Below are 26215 nucleotides of genomic sequence, written 5' to 3'. Positions count from 1 at the left end.
ATCAACAAATGAAGGGTTAAATATAGGATTCAATGTTCCCTACCACGCAGCCACATTATAAATTGATCACTTTCATTCTTCAACAATTTAAGCATCCATGTTCAATTTCAAGTCATCAAAAAATTCAAACATTGCATTCTTCAATTTTTTTTAATAGAAATAATAATTTTTCATACAAAAATAATTATTATTGATATCCCTTTATAAATAGAAAATAAATAATTACCAAAGTATTAAAGTTACATTTTCAAACCAAACATTCTCACTATATTTAAAGTAAAACAGAAAAAAAATATATATGTTGTTGATATAAAATATTTAATATTATTGTGTTAATATAAATTACTTAATATTATTTATGTTTTGGTAACTCATTAGTTAATAAAATCTAACCCAAAAAAAAAAAAAAAAAAAACTCATTAGTTAATATTATTGATATAAAAATACTGTATGATTATATGCGACGACAAGTTGTTTTAAATGGTACGACATGCAGTTTATATGACATAGAGATGAACCTATCAGAAATTGCCACGGAAACATTTTTTTAATTTATTTATTTTTTGGTTATAAGGGAAGCCGAAAAACCCGTGTCTGGGTTTTATGAACTGGCCATTGCCAGAAAACCTTCTCTCTTCCCTCCATTCGAAGCCCCTGAGAGTGGAGTGAGTGAGAGAGCAAAAAATTGAAACCCTAATTTTAGAGAGAGAAAGAGATTGTTAGAGAGAGAGAGAGAGAGAGAGAGAGAGAGAGAGAGAATGGAAGGGAAATCGTACCAGAGGTTCCCGAAGGTGAAGATCCGAGAAATGAAGGACGATTACTTGAAGTTCGAGCTGCGAGAGACCGACGCAAGCATGGCCAACGCGCTTCGGCGCGTCATGATAGCCGAGGTTCCCACCATCGCCATCGACCTCGTCGAGATTGAAGTCAACTCCTCCGTTCTCAACGACGAGTTCATTGCCCACCGACTTGGTCTCGTCCCGCTCACCAGCGAACGCGCCATGTCCATGCGGTTCTCGCGCGACTGCGACGCCTGTGACGGCGATGGCCAGTGTGAGTTCTGCTCCGTCGAGTTCCACCTCCGCGCCAAATGCCATTCCGACCAAACCCTAGACGTCACCAGCAAGGACCTCTACAGCTCCGATCACACTGTCGTCCCCGTCGATTTCTCCGATTCCGCTGGCTACGACTCATCCGAGAATAGGTATATGTATATATATATATATATATATGAGACTAAGTGTTCTTTCTCTCTTGCTTATGTTTCATTTTTGAAATTGTACTTCTTTTTTTCTGTTTTTACTGTGTATTTGAATTTTTATAATGTAAATGTTCTTCCGTGCATGATAGCATTGAAAATGATTGTTAATTTCCAGTGCAAAAGCAAAACATAGGATGATTTCGGTGACTGGAATCAGTAGTGAAACAGAAAAAACGTATCAAGTAGTGAAACAGTGACTGGAAGTGTTGGTTTTCTTATTGTTATTCTTCTTAAGGAGATAGCTGTTTTTTTCCCATTGAATTTGGGTATTATGTGATTAAGGGGGATTATCATTGTGAAACTACGCCGCGGGCAGGAACTGAGGCTGAGGGCCATAGCCAGAAAAGGGATCGGCAAGGATCATGCCAAGTGGTCACCTGCAGCAACTGTCACCTTCATGTATGAACCAGATATTCGAATCAATGAAGAGCTGATGGATACTTTGACTTTTGAGGAGAAAAGAAATTGGGTTGATAGTAGTCCTACCAAAGTTTTTGACATTGATCCTAATACCCATCAGGTTCTTCTTCTTCTTCTTCTTATTCTTTTTCTAGTTTGTTCTGTTCATGTTCTGTAAGAGTCATAGACTTAGAAGGCTTTATTCTGTAAATACGCTTTAGACTCATTCTGCTAGTGGTTTTGTTTGCTTATTATAGGTCTTCCACTTTTATTAGGGATGTATTATAAAGAATCACTTGAATGATAGTGTATCTTTTGCACCTCTAAAGTAGGTGACAATAGAGAAAATGATAGCCACTCTTTTCCTTTTCGTAAGTCAATTAGGTGTATGCTTTGCCATTGTTACATTTATAGATTCCAAGTTTAACATTTTTGAATTAATAGAACTGCTCAAGTTTTCTGCATTAAAATTGAACCAATCATCCAATGAATTGTACATGTTGTGATATAGTAACGAGAGCCCTTTTTTTTTATTTTTTTTAATGAATAGAACCCTATTTTTTGTTGTGATCAAAGGAAGTGCAAAATTAGTTTGTATGGGAAAATTGTTAAATAAATAAATTTGTAAAAGAAGGAACGAACAGAGAATATTTTCTATACTATTGCATTTAGTGAGAGGAGTATACCTTCTATGATATTTAGATTGGTTCTCCATGTGCTCTAGTGACGGAATTGAACTCCTGCTTCTTTGTCTGCTTCCCTTTCCATAGAGAGAAAACTGATCGGACTTTAATGATTGCTTGTTTTGCAAGCGAACCCAGTTATAATTTGAAGCTTATCATATGTGTCATTTGATTCTTCCCTTCTTTAGGTTTGCAAGAATTGACCTTTTTGGTGGATTATTTTAGGAAACCAATTTTATGTGGGGATGGTGAATACAAATGTGGGCAAGATGCATTGTCCAATAATTTGTGGCCTAAATGAAACCGAGGAATATTCTTTTAAGCAGCATCAGAGAACAAAATTTATAATGACCATGCTAAATGCTTGTAGGTAGTTATCGTCAATTTTAGAGGCTACCAAAACAGAGACATATCGTATGGGTGAATGTGGCTAAGTTGCTTTCCAGGTCTATAGGTTTCATTCTTCCCACCTTGTTAATAAGTGATTTGATGAATATGATAAAAAAAAAATTGTTCTATTGGCTTAATATATATGTACACCCATTGTGTCTTGAGCTTTACATGGTAATTGTATTGTTTATCCCCAATTGTGTAACTTTGCATAGTAATTTTACTTCTATTCCCCATTTAGTCTTTTGGAATGGTGATGACTTAACATGGTTGTTATGAATTGATACTCCTATAACATTTTGTAATTCTGCTGTTATTGTTGTTGTGTTTAGGCACACACACACACACACAGACATACAACAGATTTATTAGCTTAGCTTTTGAAGACTTGAAAGACCGTTGCTTAATGTTCAATCCTTTCCATTATTGCTAAGATATGAGAATGTTTGAACCAGTTCCTGTGCTGGCTGCAGCAAACGAGACTTGGAAAAAAAGGGTCTAAAATATGGTATTTGCATACAAGTGCTTGGCTTTTGAAAAAATATTAGTTGTTTTACATGACAGTACTCTTTGTCACATATTTCATTCAAGGGGTCGCAGCTAATTACATATTCTAGAATTTTGTCAAGGAGGGAGATATTGGTAGTTATTTGTTTTTATTTTAGTCATATTTTTGGGGTATGTGAAATTGGTATTCTGGTTTGTAAAATGTGCCATAATAAATTACAATGGGATGCTCAACTTGTTGAGAGTGGCTGCCAAGCTACATGGCATTTGAGATTATAATGTGACAAAAGTGATTGCATACCCCAATTGTTTCCTTATTCTCATTCAGTTGTTTCTTTCTTTGGTTCTACAAACTCCCTATGTGTTTGAATTTTTTCATTTTGTTGACTTTACGTAGTTCATCAACTTGAATGGAGGCACTTGTAAAGACGCAACCATAGACACAATTTGTCTGGGAATAATGTTCATATTTATTATTTTTTGGTCAGTGACTCCATTAATGTGCACAAGTTCTTACCTTCCAACTATCATTTTATTTTTTTTATTTTTTTTTACCTGCTTAGGACACACAAGATTCCAGTGATTTTCCCATTATTCAGAAAATGTGGAGTCTGAACTCTGTTTCGATCATTGTTATGTGTTGTATTACCCTTATTTCATGAGAATCTTTCAGTAAGGACTAGTTTATGTGTAGCCGATGCATTGGTTGTTGCAATGTATCTGGATGTTTGAGCACAAGTAGTGGAATGCTGTATAGTAGTTTTAATCAGGGCCACTTAGTTCCTGTCTTTGTTTTACTGTTGCATGGATGGGCGTTCTAATAAGAAGAAAAGAAAAGGAGAATCATGGTGATTTTTCTGATGTGATGTTTCTTCACTTCATTTTGCTTCTTCAGTCACACATAAACATAATGAGCTAACTTTTATGCCCCTCTATTTATTTATTTTAAGGTTGTGGTGGTTGATCCTGAGGCATACACATACGATGAGGAAGTGATCAAGAAAGCAGACGCCATGGGGAAGCATGGGCTTGTTGATATTACTGCCAAGGAAGATAGTTTTATTTTCACTGTTGAGTCAACTGGTGCAATCAAAGCTTCTCAATTGCTGCTCAATGCCATAGAAGTTCTGAAACAAAAACTGGATGCAGTGCGCCTCTCAGATGATACTGTAGAAGCTGATGATCAATTTGGTGAATTAGGTGCACATATGCGAGGTGGATAATTCTGGCCGTTTACTAGCTGAGCTCGTCTAATGGATCTTTTGTAGGTTTCTGGAAGATCAACTGACTTGTTTGTGGGACTTGTTTATATGCCTTATTAACTGCAATACTTGTTTTGCTGGTACCGGATGCTAATCTTTCTTTGTAAAGCATGCCTTTCCATTTCTGTGAAACATTTCAGTTCTATTGAGGGGACTTGCCATCTTACTCTTTGAGGTAGAAACATACGAAACAATGATGTCAACATTTCTTATAGCTTGAATTTTTCTACTCAACATTTTTTGGCTGCAGCTCTATGTATAATGAGTGTTGACATATCAAGACCACGGCATCGGAAGGGCAAAGTCATTTAGGCCTCTCTCTAGGGCTATGGCCTGTAGATAGCTGGGCCGAAAGAAACAAAATTTTTAGAGGAGTTTGGCCCATTCCCCCTCTGGCAGACTTTAACTATCTATACCATTCCTTCGCTTTTTTTTTTTTTTTCTTTTATTCTCTCTTTTTTTAATATTTCTAAAATACATTTATATCAAAATTAAATTTTTTTTATCTTTTATTTTTTTTTTCATTTGTTCATACTTTCATTGCCGAAAACTCTTTTAAAGATTTCAAAAACTCTTTCAAAGTCCACTCTTGCAAACCGATTCTTTTCTTTTTATCTTCAAAAAATTCTTTCAAAGTCCATTCTTGCAAACTGGTTTTTTTCTTTTTCTTGATCGAAATGTTTTACTTCTGTTTTTTATTATTTTTTTTTTTTTGTCTTTTCCGCATTTTATTTTTTTTTATTTTTTTTTACTTTCTTTTATCTTTTCTTCTTTTTTGTTTTTTCCTGTTCAAGATTCAGCTTTTCTCTTCTCATTTATCGGTTAACTTCTGTTTTAATTTTTAATTTTTTTTTTGTTTTTTCTTCCTTTCTTTTGTCTTTTCTTCATTTCTTTTTTTTTAATGTTTTTTTTTCTTTTTCTTTTCTACTACCTTTCTACATTTTTTTTCCCCCTTGTCAAAACTCAATTTTTTTTTTTTTCATTCATCAAGATGATGTATTTCTTTTTATATGGTAAAATTAAACAAACGGTGTTTTTGTAAAAATTGATCAAACTAAAATAAAATAATAAGATATAGATGTCTTTTGAAAATTTTTAAAGGGTATAATTAATATTTAGGGGCAAAATAAAAAAATTGATGAATTGAGAGGTTTATATTCTCAAAGTTCTTCCAATTAGGGCAACTAGTCAAATTCTCCAAATTTGTATTTATTTTTAAAATAAGTTTTTTATTCTGTAAAAACATAAAATTATTTTAGAGGATTTTTAAATCATTTTTCTTTCACACATTAAAATGAAAATGAAAAGTTCTTCTAACAATCTAAAGAGAACTCTACATTTTCATTTGTTATATACTATCATTTAAACAAATAAAAAATATTTTCAATATTTTTGGGGTAAAAACGTGAAATTTATAATCGAACTCTATAAAATTTGGTCGGTAGGCTGTTTTGAACTTCTAATTGAAAATGCTTTTAAAAAATATTAATAATTTTGGAAAAATGAAAAAGGATAAAAATGAAAATGATGATGATGAGTGAGGGGGAATATTGGAACAGGTTTCCAAAATGACAGTGTAACATAATTAAGAATGTAAACCACAATTTACGGTGAGATATTAGCACATTTATTGGGTCACTGCAACCTGTATTTGTCATCTTGTTGTGCATTATCCCTAAACTTTGTAGTATCCATCGGATGTATTTAATTCTACATTCGACCAAGTACTACTAACCAGTCTAGAATTTTGCTTTCACAGTTCCTGCTCCTAATAAGACGTAACAATTACAAGAAATTCAAAGTTCTAGAGGCTGACCAAAATTCCCCATTTTTTGGCTTCTACCATTATAATGAAAATTCTATGGTTGTGTAGATGAAATCCAGAAGCCATTCTAGACCCAAATAAGGTAATGTCATTTATGTCTGAACGTTTTACTTGATAATCTGTACTCTCACTCATTTTATTATCATTATTATTTTTTTGGTAATAACTTACTCATCTCGTTTTTTTTTTGGTAAACTTGAAATGGTCATGTATGAATTTGAAAGTAAATTATGTAGAGGTGTAAATAAGCTTAATCAAGTCGGGTATTAGCATCCTTAATTTCTACTCAAACTTACAAAATTTTAAAAAAACTTATTCAAGCTTGGCTCAATTTGCTTATAAAAAACTCAAATTTAATTCCATTCAGCTTATTACAATAAAAAAATCTTAAAAATTTGATTTTTTATGTTAAAGTAAAAATTTTTACATTAATTATTAACAAATTTCATATATCATATTAATTTTATTATATAATTTATTTATTTTAAAAAAAATTACAAAATTTAAAATATAAAAAATATTACTTTTGTATTATAAATATTTAATGTGTTTAAATTCATAATATAATTTTTATATAAATAAATATAAATAATAAATTACAACTATTTATAAACTACTTAAAAGTTTAATTTATTACATAAAGATTGATTTGAGAACTTCATTTACTATTCAAGTTCAATTCATTTTTTTAACTAATTGAGTTTTAACGAAATAAAATTGAACTGAATTTGATCACAGGCTATTCGAATCTATTTACAACTCTAAAACCATGATGATGATGCTCTTGCTTTTGGAGACTTTTTACCTATTTTACCTATGTATATAAAAACGGATTATTCACTTAGATATTAAAAACTTGTAGCAAAAAAACACTTAGCTACACACACGTTTTTTAATTATTTTTTAATTTTTTATTTATTTTTTTTAATCAAATACCTTTATTACAATTGGCTTTGCCTGGAGTTGGACTTGTTTTATGGCCATACGGAGTCATCGTTGTTGGCACAGAGATAGTAGTACCAAATTAGTCACGGGTTTGGTTTTTGTGGTAAAAATAAAATAAAATAAAATAAATTGCGGGCCACTAAAGTATGGATTGCAGGGAGTAGTCAAACCCCACAAAAACCTTAAAGTACTCATAAGTGTAACCATATTTTCACCATGTATTTTTGTCTGAAATGGTATTTTTTGTTTTTTTTGTTTTTTTTTTTGTTTTTTTTTTTTTTGTTTTTGTTTTTAGTATTATTATTATTACTTTTTATTTTTACATTCTGAAAACTTGATGCCTTGTCAAAGGCTGAAAAACATTACAAATGTATTGTCACTATCATTCATATCTTTATTAGAAAAAAAAAAAAGCCAAGGAGTGCTTCAGCCATTACTGGGAAGAAGAAAAAGACTCAGAAACACATGGGGGCTCCTAGAGGTGGAGGAGATAACCCCTTATGCGGTCCTCTTTAAAACTACAAAAGTAATTCGATTTTGTTGTATAGGAATCAGTGTGTGGATTTTGACATTCTAACTAATTTGTTAATTTGCCTATGAACTTTGTGCATATAAATATATATATATATATATATGTGTGTGTTACATATTTATCAAGAAATGATCTCGAAGATGGGTAATTCATCATTTTTCAATGCAAAACTATGAGGGAAAAGAACCAGTCAGTACTGGAAGTTAATATAGAAATCAAATAAAAATCATGAAATGCTCTAAGCCATAGAAGAAAATGCATATTACTGCTTTGACTACAATAGCAAATTGCTTAATGATATTCACTGCTGTAGAAAACACAGTTTTGAAGTTCCTCCTTTTGATATTTGGTTTAACTATGCTTCTGGACCCAGAAATAAAAGTTTGACAGAGGCTTTTCGCTGTCAACTTATTCCATGGAGGACCAAAATTTTGCATAAATGTTAACGTCAAGTGGGCCTTATATATTGGATTAGGGTAAATTCTCTGGCCTTCTCAAGTACAGTAAAACTTTGGTAGATATATCTAGTTAAAATAATAAAATTCTTATGTTTCATACTGCAAATATTCTTCCTAAATGCATAAGATAATAATTTTTTAATAATCATTTAAGACCAATCAAATATATAAATTAATAATTTATTAAAATTGTACATATTATATATATATATATGCAATATATATACATTTAGAATACATAATAGGATATTTTACTTAACAATTTTTATTTCTTTTAATTTGTCTTCTTCTTTTTTTCTTCTTTTTTTCTTTTTTTGTCAAAATATACATTTAAAATTTCTTTTTTCTTATAACTAGGCTTAAAATTTATTAAGTAATTATTTAAAGTTATTAAGGCTTGAAAAGCCTCTTTTGAAGAAACAATTGATAAAACACAATTGTCATTTGGATCACTATCATGGCTATGCATATTCATTACGTTGAATAATCTCTTTATTAGTAGATAATTTCATCGGTGTCTCATTTTCAGTAGAATAATTCAAAAGGTGCTCAGCATGTCTTGGTAAAATGGAAAAATACATTAATAATTAGTAAATTTATTTTTCAAACAGATATAAAACTCTTTTTAAATTAATAAGTTATTCATTTATCGATAAATAAATAATATTTTTAAATTATTAAAATTTCATGGTTCCATAAAAATTTACTTACAAAGATTTTGCTGTATCCTACTTTTTACACCTCAGCTCTCAAATAACAAGATCTTTTTACATTGGTCTTTAAACTATTATTTTTATATCAATTTAATCTAATCATACAATTTTTTTAATAAATTTTGCAAAAATTAATTTTTTATATAGTCTAAATGTAAGGTAAATTAAATAGATTGTTAAAACATTGTTAAATGAGCTTTTAATTGAATACTTTCAAAGTTACATAAGTTATGTGCGTTCAATTTTCTTAAAATGTATGATTAGATTTAGCTAACAGAAAAACGAAAGTTTAGGATATGGGAAGGCCAATGTATAAAATGTTTTATAATATAGAAGCCAACGTGAAAAAGTAGCACATTTGTAAAAAGGAAATTACCCAAAAAAAAAAAAAAAGCACAATTACAATTTTAAAGGGGGTAAAATATAATTATTCCAAAAATTTAATTCGACAAAACCCTTCGAACATGTTTGTATTTATGATAGAGGTTGGGTCTTTCTAGCCTGTCAAAAGATACCCAAATCTTTGTCTGAGGAGCCAGACATGCTTGCAGCATAGCAGCCAAGTTTCACAGATTTGGGACATGCCATGCCTGACCCTCCATGAAAACATCTAAAACTGCTATTGTCCTTTTCTTTCTGACCCTCTAAAGTGACTCTTTGGGACCCAAAAAATATGACCTATTTGGCTTAGCATTAAATTTCACGGCCTTAAGTCTCTCAAATGGGAGATAAAAAATTTATTTCAGTAAGTGTCCCATTTACCCCACTTCAATTAAACACAATCGGGAGGACCACCCCACCACCAAAAAAAAAAAAAAACCATATAACACAGGTCTTGCCATAAATTTCTATATCTAATGAATGTTTCTTGTCTATTCTTCTTTAACAGTTTTTTTTTTTTCTTCCTTAAATACAGTGAGGCACATATTTACAGATTATTTAAAGAAATCCATTTTGAAAATTTTCCTTCAAAGCTCAAGGTTTTATAAACATTCTAAAATTAATTTATAGCTTTTCACAGCATATTTACATATACGTATATATGGTTTTATTTAATAAGGTTTAAACAAACGTTAGAAAGCTAATGGTTATGAGCAACTGGAGCTCAGTTCATTTAGTATGTTTGTTGGGTTTGCTTATTAGTTAAAGAGTTAAAGAGCAACCAATTCTCTACTGACAGATTGCTCAGTTGGTAGGGGCCAACTGGCCGTGACTCGATGAGATTTCTAGTATTTTTTTATTATTTATTTTTCGAATGAAACTTCTTAATTATAGTCTACAGACTTTTTTGTACATGGCAGCTAGTTAAAAGATTAAATTGGTAATGCTTGGGTTGCAAACAAGTTTGAGATTGACCTAGTTTTTACCAAATTAAAGCTAAATCATACTAATTCGAAATATATAAATAAGCTTTTGGAATTGGGTTCGCATAGATTTGGTTGAATTTATTATCAAAAATAAGAAAATTCTAGCTACCGTGCAATGCATCACTCAATACAAACCTTCAAACAAGCTCCAAATTAGAAGCTGCTTTGTTAACGTTTATGTTTTTGGTTTAGGCAATGCATGCGTGAAGCCCATATTAAATTGGCATGATTATTTTAGTATCAAAAACGGTATTATCAAATTCTAAATCGCTTTAAAGGTTAAGATATATAAATATATTAATGATCTAATTATATGAGTTTAATAAAATATTAAAATTCTATTTGAGCAAAATAAATTTTATATAGATTCAAAAAAATATTATTGTATTTTAAACTTCAACCACTTAAAGGGATTTAAAGAGTATTGATAACACAAATTTTGATAATTAAGTCATTAAATTTTCTAAATATAATTCTAATTATGTGTATATATATATATATACATCACGATCAGCCTCTTAACACCATAACCAATATTAGAATTTCATTTATTAACTTTTAAATCATATTAATAATTGAAAATTAAAATTACATTTATCAATCACGGACATTGTTTATTTTTTCTAATTAAGATTTTATATCACTAAATCCATATTTATTATTTTTAAATTTTAAATTTTAACTTTTAATATGATTTAAATGTTATATCAGTTTGATACAAACCTAACTATATATATGGTACATAGCAAAGAATAAGGTATACCATATGGAAAAATCCAATCCTGCATCTATTAAACTTTACAACATTAAAATATAAAAGTTAAATAATTTGCCTAACCAAATTCGACTCAATCAAGAATAGCATCGACTATAATCCAGATCATGTACATATACAAGTAATTAATGAGATCTCAATCTAAAGAAAAAGCTAAGGGGTGGCTTAGAGAATGTTTGAGTCATTTTCAGACATGCATGTATAATATATAACAGAATTTAGACCACACATATATAGAGACATATAAAAACAGTAGTACATATATATATATATATATATAGACTTATATAGAGAAAGAGATAGGAAGGATGCAATAATGTAAAAAGCAGATAAATATAATAAATCCAATAATTTTGATGAATATGGTGCCCCAGCTGAGGTGGTTGGTTTATGTTTTTGGCATTACTTAAGGAGTGTGACCACTTTGAAGTAGATGGATCCCAAATACACCCGGACACATCGGATGCCGATTGTGTAGAATCAATCAATATTAATAATTTACAGAGAAACAGAGAAGACATAAGAGAGGTAGATAGGTAGTCGTTTCTTTGGCATGGAAATGTACAATTATAGGGTTCACGCATTCGATGTGTAATGCAGGCTACATGACACTGCACCTTTGGGGTCCTTCTTTCTGATTTCTTGGGGGCCATTGGCTGCTGCTAGCTTGTGCATCTTGGGGACCATATGTATCTATTTTTATTTGTAATTGGATACTTCTATAATATATGATATTTAATTTAACATTCATGTATAGATATGTTGATGTTTCTTTTTCTATATACATGAATAAATACTACAACACTGAGAGAAATATGCATTTACCATTTACCAACTTTGGTTTTTAATTTATGCTTTACCATTATAAGGGTTATATATGGTGGTCCTACATTTTATTCATAGGCAATGAAAATTAATGGCTAGAGATGTTTTTAGTGGTTTAAGATTTGGGATTTAGAATTTTTAATTAACTTTATTTGCTTTAAAATAAGATTAGTACATGGTGTATATAATGTGTATATTCCAAGGATTTTATGTTTTCAAGGAAACATGTAATTATTCCGATTTCTCTTTATCTTTCCTGTTCTTTACTTTATGTTTTGGAGAGCTTGAATTTCACTAGGAAAAAGGCAAAATAGTTTCTCATGACATTATTTTATTTTTATCTTTTTCTTCACATTTTACTTTAAGTTGAACAATAAAACTAAAATTCCTTCATGTATTTTCGTCTTCATTTTTCCTTTGTTAAGATAGGACAATTATCGCTTTGAATTATTGAAAAGATATAAGAATGCTGAAAAAGCAGACTTATGTACATATATATGTCTATAAATAATGTAATAATATTGTACGTACATATTCTTTTCCAATGTCAAAGTAAGTATTTGGGGGTGATATTAATGAAAGTTGGAATACAAATTCATAACATGTTGGAGTTGGGTTTTGAGTCAAAAGGACCATTGATTATCCAAGAGCCACAGACATAGGCAGAGAGAGAGAGAGAGAGAGAGAGGCTATGAAAATTATCAATTATATGTTTTATTGGTCTTCCCTAAAAGAAGTTTTCCATCTTCTACAAACAACAAAAACTCTACCAAGCCAAAGACATAAACAGTGTGGCTGTGAGTGAGAGAGAGAGAGAGAGTTGGGGCCCACGTACCCTGTTTGTATGGTCCTCTTCTTTGCATGTTTGTCCTTTGAAACTTTACAGCTGTAGCCAAGACACTAAAAATAGAAAAATATACATATACACACACACACACTTTCAAAAGCCACACAGGTTTTCCTTTATTTATTTATTTTTTTATTTCAAAACTCCAATTTCATGTGATTTTATTTAATGAAATAAAATATCAAAGAGGAAGAGAGACTAGGTCAAAAAACAGAAAGTCTTTAAATTTTTTTAAGATCACCAAGCTATGACCAAAGCCATCATATTATTCTACAATTATTGGTATGGGGACAAACTGACCTCATTGATCTTTTGGTCCTTGGTAGCAAGCAGCTGTTTCCCTTTGAAAAAACAATTCCTCCCTTTCTTTTTTTTTTTTTTTTTTTTCTCCTCTCTCTCTCTCTCTCTCTCTCTCTCTCTCTCTCTCTCTCTCTCTCTCTCTCATGAAATCATGGTCACTAGCATGCATCTACTGTCATCTATACTCTACCAACCTTAAAGGTAGAGAAAACCCAAAAAAATAAAAAAATCCCAAAGACAATCCCCCACAAAATCAAAGATTTTGTCTCCCAAATTCAAAATCACCCAGCTTTTGCCTTTTTGCCTTTTTTGTAGGTTGAGTAGTGCTCCATCAAATTACAAACCAAAATCCATCTCTACCTTCCTTGCTTTTCTTTTGTTGGGGAGATGAGGAAGACTTTTTACTTTTCTTTGGTAAGTCCACATATAGCTTGTGGAAGGGTTTTACGAGAAATTGGAGAAAACAATAGGGCAATATAATTAAAAGTATAAGTTTGGACAATGTTCCTTTCATTTCCAATCCAACTCCACCTCATTTTTTGTAATGTCAAATATTCTTGTTTACAAGAAAAGATAATGAATAATGAAAGGGCATTTTCCAAAACATGTGCTTCATCAAGGAATTTTTACTTTGTTTTCAGCATTTCTCGTAGAGATCATGGCAAATTATTTTTCTTCATTGCTTTGTATATAACATTTACATTCTCTTCAAAATATAAATATATATATAGGGATATATATATATATATAACATTTACATTCAGCGATCTCATAAAAATATATATATATATATATAAGCATAAAACACGTGAAAAAAGCAAAATGAGCTTTTCTTTTATTGCTATCCACACACACACAAAAATAAAAAAATAAAAAAATAAAAATAAAAATAAAAAATAAAGGGAAGAGGCAAAGAGAATAAGCAAAAGGGGAAGCATGCTCTGTTAAGAATCCACTAAAATGAGCATCATGAATCTCCACACAAAGGAAAATATGGCCAAGAGGGAGTATAAACTCTTTATGGTAATGGGGTATCACAACTTTCACAATTCTTTACCTTGGAAAGATAATGGGGTTCATTTGTTGGATCTTCTAAGTTTGTCTAATCCCATTACCATTTCAAATCAAAATTCAGATTAAAATCTGATCTAATAAATATATAAACCAACAGATCTACATGATGTAGGTGCATTCCATCTATATATACGTATGGATTTTGATTTGTTGGTAACATATCAAATATTAAATATTAAGAGTTGTTATTTAACTCGTTAGATTTTTAATTTTAAATTATTAATTAGGATGTGATAAATCAATATATTTTTAATAAATTATAGTTTATACATAAACTGTTAAGTTTCATTTTTAGCATCCATATCATTATATCTTTCAACATAATTTGAGAATTACCTCTTAAGAAATCAATTATATATATATAATATGCACCCTAATGATTTTAAAACATGAATTCTCTAGTTCCCTTATTATCTGCTGTTGAATTAATCACAAGAATAAGAACTCATAATCTTAATAATTTTCCTTGTTAGTTTACGATTACAACCATTAATCGAGATTGTATGTTTTATTAATTTTCCTTTTTTTTTTTTGTTTTACTTGAACAAATTTCTGATATTTCGGAATATCAAATCTCATCTTTAATACATTGGTAAAATCCACACTCATCACATCTATATAAAGACCCCACCATTATATTAGAAATGGAAATTGGTATTCCGAAGTATAATAGATTATTTTGTTTGACTAGGGCAAACCATCAGAAGCAATGATAAACAATATATGAGGAATAATTAGGGGAAGGGAAAGACTCAAAAGAAACTGGCATTGGTCAGGACAAGTGGCTTGCTTGGACCTTGAAATGTCTTTGCCAAAATCATAGATTAAGATTTTCCTCCACTACTAAATAAATAATAATAGTACAACAGTAACGGCAACAGAAGTACACATATTAGAACAAATACTAATTTTTTATGACCATAAAATAATGGAACAAATATAATTAAAAAAGACTTTACAGAGAAGTACAAAAGACTTTGGGAAGATAACTTTGGAGGTAGAAGAAATATGCCTCAGAAATACATAAAATATTAAAATCTGATAAGCAACAACACACTGCCCGAATTTTCTATTTAAAGCAGAGCACAGAGTATACAAACATCCAACTTTTTTCCTACTTACTACTTTGACAATTTTTATCTGTTTGATTCTTCAAACATATTTGACAGGACAAACCAAACACCATCTAAATCCCATTTGCACTTTAAATTGAGTTTTCTTATCTTCTTTTTGTTTTTTTTTTCCCTATAAAAAATGTCAAGATTTAATAGGATAATATTTATTAATTAATTAATTACTGATGTATGCATGATTCGTACATTCTATTGGTAAATCATTACTTGAAATGGATTAGGATCTTTCAAATTAGATACCATTTTAATAAACAACCTTATTATAACACCTTTTTATTACCCAAAAAAAACACCTTTTTTTTTTTTCAGGGTATTACCTTATTTATTTATAAAATAAAATAAAATTTGTGATTGGACCAATTTAGCTTTCAAGGGTGGATGGACACCTGGAACCACCACGATAAAGGGTTTGGTAGGGCCACCAAAAAGGGGTAGAAAATCTAAGAGCAATATATAAAGATGATGGTGTTTCTTAGGTAAATAGAGGATTAGGTTTATATTTATAGGGGAGATTAGGGCCACTTTTAACACAGAGAGAGAGAGAGAGAGAGAGGCTCTTGAAACGAGGTCAAACTCTCCAATCAAAAAAGTCTTACTCAAAACCAAATCTCTTCAAATAACCCACTATGCCCGACAAGTTGTTTACCCCTTCACATGCAAACAACCCACTCCCCACCAATTTACCCATTTTGCTCCCCCATTGATGTCAAATTAACAATTAATTTTTTATTTTTGCTAACGCACTTTGATTCTGCAAACATCCCATTTTCATTGCATTTATGCAAAAGGGTTTCGCAGAGAATATAATAATAAAAGGACAATATATATATATATATATAATGCATATAAACAAGCAAAACTTGCTATTTTCTTTTCTTTTTTTTTTCTTTTTAAAATTTATTTATGATATAAATATGTCCAAATAGAGTATGTTCCAAAAGAGAGAGACCCATAGATTGAAATAAAGTGCCCTAAACATATACAGAGAAGTAGCTAGACTAAAACATAATTTATTCTTCATTGCCGCATTTGTTCCTCATCTTCCTGTAAAATGCCTACTCCATCCCCACAACACCAAATTTTCTCCTACAAGTCCATGCCTCCAGGTCATGACTAATTATATAGAATGATGGACATTGTTGGAAATAATTTTCCAATTAATGCAGAGACGTAAAAAAAAGGGCACCTTTTTTTTTTTTTTTGGTTTTTTTTATAAATTGAACCAAAGGATATATTACTGCTAATAAATATGGAATTTTTTATAATAGAATAGAAGAAGAAAAAGACAAAAGTGGACTATGGATATGGAGGGCTTCCAACAACGTCTACAAAGACCCGGTTGAGTGAAGTCAAATTCATGTTTTGGTCCTGTGTTCTGGCTTTCTTGAAGAGAGGCTCTGGGCATGAATATAATGATGAAGATGATCCAATGTTGGACCACGAATCGTTTGAGCTATCCCTATCTACACTAAATATGGCATCAACAAAACCACTTGGGCTACCAGGAATGTCCTCGTCATGCTTTCTCTTCTGTTGGTTGTTGCTGCTGCCGTAATTGTTATTTGCATAATTATAACCCATTGATGATGATTCCACAATGAGACTGTAACAGTCTTCTACTTGTTCCTGTACCAAAAAATTATATATTTATTTATTAAAAAAACATAAAGACCTTGTGCATTAATGGGCTATTTGCTTTGAAGGTTACTGGAACTTCGAAATCTGTATATCATTCATTGAATACAAGATTAAAAAAAAAAAGTGAAGTTAACATATACCTTGCTTGTTTTGAGAACACCCAGAAGCTGATTCTGATATTCCATGGCATTACAAGGCTCAACATGGTCTATAATCCTCATCATTGTTGCAGTTGCCAAAACAGAAGGAAGATAACCCATGAATCTTGAATCTGAACAAAAATTAATTTCAAAACAAAAACCAAAAAAAAAAAAGTAAAAATCAGAAATTCTTTTATGAGAAAATAGTTCTTTATCGAATGCATAAAAAGACAATGTTATGGGTTTTTGCTTTTTTTTTTTTTTAATTTTTTTACCGGAGACTACAGAGAGAAGAAGACGTTCACAGAGTCTGAGAAACTCCCAATGGAGATGGGTTTTCAATCCAAGCCTCCTTATGATATGGTCAAGAAATGAAAGTGGAGTTACAGGGTGCATCTTCCATTGGAGTGTTGAAAGGACCAAAAGCTCCATTCTCTGTATGGTTTTGGCTTCAAATACATACTTCGTGTCCTTCACCTGAAACACAGAAAAATACAAAAAAAAAAATCCAGATTTAGAATCTATCTAAGGTTATCAACAACAACAAAAATAAAAAAAGAAAAAAAAAGAAAATGGGTTTTGATTTTCTCAAAGTTTTTTTCAATTTTAATTTTTGTACGTACTTGGAGGTCCAGAAGAAGAGGTACTTGTGTTTCTTCAACTTTAGCAGCCAAAGAGAGACAAGTAACAGCAACAAGCTGAATCATCCATGGCTTATCTCTCTGAAAATGGAGACTTGAGAGAAACCCATCGAAATAGTTAATGGCTAGAATCGCAGTGAGAGCGGTGAATCCGTAATAGGCATTAACTTTGAGCATCCACTCCACAGCCTCTCGGCGAGCTAAAAGCAGAGACAGATCATTTTCAACGATATTTACCAAACTGACACTGTTATTCTGCTGTTGCTTTTCTTTAGAGAAAAGACTGAGAAGCTCTTCATCTTCCCAAAACAGATCTTGTTCCAACAGAAGAAGAGGAAACAGAGAGGCTCTTTCTCCATTATTATCATCGTCATCATTATTGATAAAACTGCTATTATTGTATAATATATCACTGCTCTGCTCCTCTAATAAACCACCTTCTTCTTCTACCTCCCATTTCTCTTCCTCACAGTAAAGGACATCAAGCAAGAGTGAATGGTTGTGATGTTGTTGCTGTTGATGATCATCATTTGTCTGCTGCATTGCCATCTTCTTCTGTGAAGAAGAGGTTTGGGTGCTCTCTTCTCATTATACAAAAGAAATGCTCATTTTCTCACACCCATCTCTCTTTCTCTTTTCTCTTTCTCTTCCTACCTTTATTTCTTCTATGACTAGGCAGAAAGTTAAAAAAGAAGAAGAAGACGATTGATTTTAGAGCAGAGTGGGTTTCACGCTTGTCCTTTTTATATATATAAATATAAAAATATATTTTTGAAAGAATAAAAAAAATATTGGATTTTGGAAATATTGTTTTATTTTTATTTTCATTTATTATTATTATTATTTTTTTTTTTTTTGGTGCTTTCGGTGTATAATGTTTGGTTGGCGGGCAGAGAAACGTAACGGCACACACACCAAGCCGGACCCCATGAAAACAACCTCTTAGGGAAGGCCGAATAAAGAGTCACTGTGCTGGAAAAAGATTGAAGATAATTACAATCACCTATCGCTCTTTACCATTGCTCTTCTCTGTTCTACTGTTTTTAATCTACCTTTTTTTTTTTGGTTATTTTATTTTATTTTTCAATTTTCACTCTTTTCTTTGAACTTCGAAGAATTTTCTTTTGTAATAAAAAAATATATATATATATTAGAATGCTAGAAGTTTGGCATATTTTTATAATCCCGAACGGTTGATCTATCAGCATTTATGGAACAATTTATAAATAGTAGAGATTGATATATTTTTGCAATTCTCAGTAGTCTACATCAATAGAGTAATTTCTATGCATACATGTATATTTATAATTTTACAAATATAATTGAATTTTAGATCCAAAAGGTGATAGTTGAACATTTATTTTCTTAATCAAAATTTAAGTGTTTTACCTACTCATCCATTAGTACTTGGTATATTTTATGTATTCAATTGGCGGGTTCCATGTTTTTTTTTTTTTCATATGAAGAAGGAGATGTCATTCAGTATTTATAAAAAATAAATAAATATATATAGAGAGAGATTTTTTTGTTAACTTGTTAGTCTAGTTGTAATTCTTCAATGAAAATAGATAGAGGTAATACCAAATATATTGTATAAAGATAAATGCGACATGGATTTATTAAACTGAAGTATTTTACATTCTGTCCAATTAAATTAGACTTTTTAGGTTTAACAAAATTTGCTTGGACTAAATTTAAAATAATTCCGTTCAACTTAGTCATATTCCAAACAAATCCTGCAATTCTCTTTTTCTTGAATAATTATACAATGTCTAATATATATATATATATATATATTGCTATAACGACTAACATAAAACTCGTTTAGAAACGTACGTTTTATCAATGATTTGGATTTGTATGATGAGAGTGAAGTGGTCTCTCAATATAAGCAAATGATGGTGAAAATTACTGTAACATTTTTCTACCTATGTAACTCATTAGAATTACACTCCAAAAACATCCAAGAAAATATGTTATGTGGATGATAAAAATCCTACTACAAACATTATCACAATTCAAACACGGGTGGAGGAAATTTGGAGGGAGTTTTATGGATGCAGCTATTTCAAAATGATGATTGAACCTACATTCTTAAACTCTAAACTCTACTAATTAATATCTTATTAATTAAAACAAATAGTTATTATTATATCGAATATTATATTGTGTGTATTCGGGATTCAATTGCTCAGCTAGTAGTTTGCTATGTAAAATTATTGATATATCATCAATTTAAATTGAAAGAGGGTCGACAATAACACAAAGCATAGCCATCATCCTCCATATGAAACAAGTATTAAGCGACAATAAACCATAAAAGAAAAGGTAGTTTATCTCCTAACTAATATACATTTTTTTTTTTATATATATGATTTATTAACACATAATTATCAAGCACTGTTTCATATACAAACAATTATATAACATGGGTTTGTCATCATTCGAAGCATAATTGATATTTTCATTGACAAGTTTGTCGTATGATGTGACTGATCTATTAAAAGGTTGATAAGGTATACGTGTGTTTGTAATGCAAAGGTTTTTTTTTTTTTTTTTTTTTTTTTTTTTTTTTGGGTAATATGTATTTGTATGTAAATGTAGAGATGATAATATCTTTTCATTCTATTTATTCTTGTTTTGTTTTTTTCGATTTTAGACAGTTCAATATCTGGTGGATTTTTTTTTTTTTTTTGAGATCGCTAAATCATAAATTTTTTTTTTTTTTTGATGGTCATTAGGCTCCTATTAATTAGAGCGGGTCAAAAATGTGTGAAGCTCTTCCACCATCAATTTTTTTCATTCACAAAATTCAAAACCTTAATTAAAAGGAACATACCGTACCACCTGAACCAAGTGGTGTTGGTCATAGTATTCATTTTTCAAGTTTAGAATTTTAATATTCTTATTTAACGTATCAACTATATTCTTAAATTAAAATCTTATATAAAAACAACATAAATATGAAAGGAAATAGATAACAAAGAGAATTAAATAGCTAATATTATATCAATATTTTATTGAAAAATGTTATTTATTAACTGTTATAATTATAATATATATTGTGAAATTCTCTTCTTCTTTTTTTTTTTTTTTCCACATTTTAATTTTTGCATTCAACCCAAATTTATCAATTTTTTAAAAAGTTAGTCTTGGTACATGACAACAGCGGAAAAACATCGATTAACATTTAAACAATAATTATAATCATTGCATGTTTTTTTGGGTGAATAAAAGTTATTGCATTTTTTAAAAAAAAAAAAATTTGGGTGAAGGAGAATGAATAATAATTATTATTGCATTAGAGGGGCAGTAATTGTGGTTTTTGCCATGTAGATTACTATGATTAGAGAGAATAGAGAAAAGCAGCCTAGTCCATTAGATGGAACAACTTAGTCAGAATGTACATACCGTCCACGCGATTCCAGTGGCTTCTCTTCCCACGCGCGACGTTGAGGTCAGAGTGAGAGTGGAAGGGAACGCGTGTGAACCACGTGAAGGAGAGAGAGAATGGTAAAAGGAGAAGGCTGACTTAGAAGGGTAGGAAGTGGAAAGTCATAAATGATACGGTCTTGTCCGAAATGCAGACCACTTATGCATCGTGGGAAAATTTTCAAGTACTCCCGGCGTATGGAGTGCTCAGTACTATTGTCTCTCAATTGTTGACACGTGTATAACTTTTTTCCAATTGGAAAACCGTTTGAAACGGCAACGTTATTTCTGGATGTTCGTTCTTTTTTTTTTTTTTTTTCAAGCAGAATCTCTGGATCATTTACTGGTCCGTGAGTTTCTTCATAAAAGCATTCCTCTATACTTTCTAAAATTATAAAATTATAAAAGAAAAAAAAAATCCTGCTCCCAAAATTAAAAAATTAATAATAAAACATAAATTCTAAAAAAAAAAAAAAAGAAAAATTATTTGTGTTTCCAATAAAATAAAACAAAGGCTTTCAAAAACTTGGCTAACAGAAAAACACCAACTAATTTATTTTAATATAATAATATCATATTTTTATAGTTTGTTTTGATAAATTTCTAAATAGCTAATGTGATTGCTGAATTGATTGGATATTTAATTGTTTTACAAGTAATGATTTTGATTTTTCTATAAATTATATTTTCATCAATTTAAATACAAGTCTATATTTATATAATTGTTTTTTTGTTTTTTTTTACTGCAGAACTCAGCTATTCTTTTCAGCATATTTATTTTTTCATAAAATTTAATTGTGCTTAATATTTTTAAAATAAAATTTAAAATAGATGATTTGTTTCTTTTCTACCACATTTCACCATGTTTGGTTTCATAAAAATTTAAATAAAACTATTGCGGTGCAATTCCAGTTAGCTGGTGGAGTCTGTACTTGTGGAAGGAAGAAAATTGGGACTTAGTTTAGCCTTTATTTGGTGCGGGTTCAACGGGGAAGAAAAAGATTGGGACACAAATAGGAATTGACAACACTCTAAAACGGAAGGAACAGGGAAAAACAACGTTGTCTTGTGCCGTTTTCAAGCGGTTTACGGGATGGAAATTTTACACACGTGTCAAAATTTGAAAGGCGGTAGTACTGAGCACTCCATACGCCGGGAGTACTTGAAATTTTTCCGCATTGCAGAGACTGAGAAAATGGCTTTTGTGAACACAAGCAGCAGTAGTAGTAGTACCCTTTATCGTTATCGTGCACGTAAGCTTTATTTATTTATTTATTATTATTATTTTTTAATTTAGAAACGTTTTTAATTTTAAATTTGAAGCATTTTCAGAATATTTAAAAAAAATTAAAATATTTTATTTAAATTTTTAAAAAATTCATAAAAATTTAATAATATTTAAATTAAATTTTAATCGATTTTATAAAAATTTATTAAAACAAGGATATTTAATTATAAATTTGTAAAAAAAATTTTAAATTTATAGATATTTAAAAAATTATTAATTTTAAAAAATAATGAATTTTAATAGATTTAAAAAGATTTTAAAACTAAAATTGTGAAAAAAAAATGTCAACATGAAATCGAATTTTGATCTTAAAAATTTCATTGGACTCTTATAAATTTTTTATAAAGTTTATGAAATTTCATAACAATCCATTAAATATTTTAAAATCTATAATTAATTTTAAATTCATTAAATTCTAATTACGGTTTTTATTTTTGTATTCCCAATTTATCTGCTAAGTCAATCTTATTGGTTCTTTAAGTACATTTCGATTCATCTTCTTTTTCCAAGGGTTTCATAATTTGACAAATTTAATACACCCTCTTTATCTATTTTCTCTAAAAATAAATCAAACAAATTTAAGATTTATTTATATTTTCAGTCAAATTATTTAGAATGTTTAACACTTATAACTCTCTCTCTTTTTTCTTTTCTTTTCGTTTTTTCGGATAATTTTGTCATCATTTAAGTACCAATTGTTGCATTGGTTTTATTTTGACACTGTTTTTTTTTTTTTTTTTTTTTTTGCAATTAATAATGTTTTCAAATGTGTAATTTATTATGCTCATGTAGACTTATAAATACATTGCAACCTTTCAAGCTTGACTTGATTTTAGACTAACTTTATTTTAATTTTTTTTTTCTTTTTTTGCTTTCTAATTTTGTTGGTAGTTTTGTCATTTAACTATGACAATCGTTGCATTTCTCCTATTTTAGTATATTTTTGGCAATTATTAATGTTTTCAAATGTGCAATTCATTATGCAAATGTAGGCTTGTAAATAAAAAATGAAGGCTTGAAAATAGATTTGGGCAATTCAGCTCTATTTAGTTTTAACTCCATCAAATTTTATTAGTAAAAAAATAGTCATTTTTGAACAAGAAGTGAAATTCGCTAACCAATCTTGAAAAATAAATAAAACTTATGAATAATTCAAATTTGTTATTTAGGTGTTTATATAAAATTATATTATTAGTATAAATACGTTGAATATTTATAATATATAAATAACTAGTAAATCTCTTCTCAAGATGTTTTGGTAGAAAATTCCATCAACATCTTACTTTATCAGTTATATAGACTCTACAATATCTAAGATTTAAAAATATATTTGGGATTGATATAAGTTCCAATAGGTTCACTTTGCTCTTCTGATTGTTTTATTATTTTACTATATTTATATAAAATTTCAATTATATATTTAAATTTCAATTATTAAGACGTCATGATGAGATAAAGATTGTATAAACAATATTTTAATATTTTAATTTTATAAATTCTTTTAAAAATTTAATTCTTAAAAAATAGAATCAAGAGAATTTATTAAATTAATGTAAACAAAAAATTCAAATTTTTAAGTTTTTAAAATTTTGTATTATAAAGAGCTAAGCTAAGTTAAGCTCAAATTTTTCATTTATAAGCCAAGTCAATTTGAACACAATATTTCAAAATTTTGCAAGTTTGAACTAAATTTGTATACATTTAAAATTATATAAACCAAGTTTGAAAATCCTAATATCTGTCTCGACTCATCTAATGTATTTGAAACTCCAATTTCATGAGTACAAGAGAAGTGCCAAAAATAAATGTCAAAATAAGAGCATCTTATTAATTCTTTAGATTGCTTTTTTTTTTTTTTTTTTTTACTACATCATAAATATAAACATTCTTTAAAAAAATAAAAATAAAAAATCTAAAACTATGTTTTGATATGGTAAAAAGAACAAAAAAAAAAAAAAAAAAAGACACTTTCAAAGAGACTAGTTTATTTTTAAAAGGTCTATTAGACAATGTAACCAGAAACATAATTGTTTTTAAAAATATAATATTTTTTTAAATAGAAAAAATTAGATCAATACATCATTATATATTATTATGGTTTATTTAATGAAAAAAAAAGTTATAAATATTATTAATTATTTAAAATTTAAATAGCATCATTTGAGATTGATTTTTGAATTGAGTGTCTACCCTAAATTGACCGGAGAAAAGTAGTGATGTGGTAGACCAAACTTTAGAAAACAATATTTTGAGTGGCAGTAATGGTGGCAGCCAGCCAAACACAACAATATATTCCAGTTCAGTCAATTTAAAAAAAAAAAAAAAAAATGAAGAAGAAGAAGAAGAAGAAGAAGAAAGGGCACAACAATATATTGGTGGTTATATATATCAAAAACATATTTATCCAATTGTAAAATTGTAATGGCATCCTAACCCCAAACACCAAAAATACTAAAATAACCTAATCAATCTGTTCAAAATACAAAAAAGATTAGATTTAGGTGTCATATATTAACATCTTCCATTTTTTTTAAATTTTTTTTTTTTTTGTAAATTTAGGTAGTTTGTTTAGTTTATTTGTTTATTAGTATTAATTAGAGTTTGTTGAACATATCAAATAATATAAATATGAAAGAAGGAAAAAAAAAAAAAAAAACTGGACACTAGGACATTTTTCAGTTGCATGTCATTTTTTATTTATATGTTTTTCTTTTATATTTATAATTAATAGAGATGTCAAACTATCATCAACTAACATTAATAGTCTTCTAAAACAAGCAAATTGTATATAATTTATAAGAAAAAAATAAAAAATAAAAACTAAATACATTAACAAACAATATTATCTTCTTGTTTTATTAGCATTGTTCATGCATGGTTTTCAAATAGCCCCACTTCTTCTTTTCTCTGTCTTTATTCCTAGGCCAAAATCTCATCTTTTTCCAAAATTACCATTTGTATACCTCCAATTAGGTTGGGACCCTTCCACAAAACCTTGTGCTGTCCATGAGCGAGCAAAAAACATCATTTGTGAGCCCAGCTGCTGTAAGATTTAGGACCCAACCTGGCTACAGATTATTGCTTCTAGTATTGAATAATTCAATTTATTTTGTCCCCGTTAAATATTATAATGCAGTAATCTACTTTATGGGATTTTTTCTTTCAGTAGAATGCATGATTGATTGATTTTTCTTTATTTTTCTATTATGGTTGTTTCCTTTAGTCTATTTTATTGTTTTATGGAAGCTGATTGCACACGGCGAAGCAAAAATCATAACTTGCAAATCTCCAAGATATTGACATTCCATACCTTAATTAACTAATCAATTTTTTCTTAGTAAGGTAAAAAAAAGTCAACTCAATTAATAAGCCATATTGGATGGTGAGGCGTTATCAATTTATTGGTTCTTAATGCATAATCCACTTAATTAAATAAAACTACTTTAATTTTTTATTAATTTTGAGTATAAAATAATCCTATGTAATCTAAAATAGTGTTGTTAACAAGTTAGTCCCACAAAGTTTGAACTCGTTGCATTTCTAATTTTCCTTCAAAGAACAACATCAAATTCAAATCCACTATGATTTTCAACAGTCCGATTAATTAGCTCATCATCTTTTTTTAGGTTATGTTCGAATTAAGAAATTACCATTGTTTATGAATATAACTATAGATCATTTTTCTTGATAAAGCAAGGTGGACTTTCTACTCTAAAAATTGAAACCCCAAATGAAATCATCATCATTTGGATTGCACACTGAAAAATGATGTCAATTTCA

General features: G+C 29.3%; 2 protein-coding genes across 2 annotated transcripts; one reads left to right on the top strand and one right to left on the bottom strand.

The window, feature by feature from the left end:
- The first annotated feature begins 591 nt into the window (after positions 1 to 591).
- Positions 592 to 4738, top strand: LOC107426963 (DNA-directed RNA polymerases II, IV and V subunit 3). Its single transcript, XM_016037285.4, has 3 exons — positions 592 to 1204; positions 1544 to 1781; positions 4191 to 4738. The coding sequence occupies exons 1-3, from the start codon at positions 759 to 761 to the stop codon at positions 4461 to 4463; spliced, it is 957 nt and encodes a 318-aa protein (XP_015892771.1). The 5' UTR covers positions 592 to 758; the 3' UTR covers positions 4464 to 4738.
- Positions 4739 to 16146: 11408 nt separating this feature from the next.
- Positions 16147 to 18445, bottom strand: LOC107426951 (cyclin-D3-1). Its single transcript, XM_048480279.2, has 4 exons — positions 17698 to 18445; positions 17350 to 17551; positions 17075 to 17205; positions 16147 to 16922 (listed from the first exon to the last, which is right to left on the bottom strand). Exons 1-4 carry the CDS (start codon positions 18262 to 18264, stop codon positions 16593 to 16595), a joined length of 1230 nt encoding a protein of 409 aa, XP_048336236.2. The 5' UTR covers positions 18265 to 18445; the 3' UTR covers positions 16147 to 16592.
- Positions 18446 to 26215: the final 7770 nt, after the last annotated feature.

This window comes from Ziziphus jujuba, chromosome 9, assembly GCF_031755915.1.
Source record: "Ziziphus jujuba cultivar Dongzao chromosome 9, ASM3175591v1".
NCBI lineage: Eukaryota > Viridiplantae > Streptophyta > Magnoliopsida > Rosales > Rhamnaceae > Ziziphus > Ziziphus jujuba.
The sequence above is the reverse complement of the archived record's forward strand: the minus strand, read 5'-3'. Positions and strand labels throughout refer to the sequence as shown.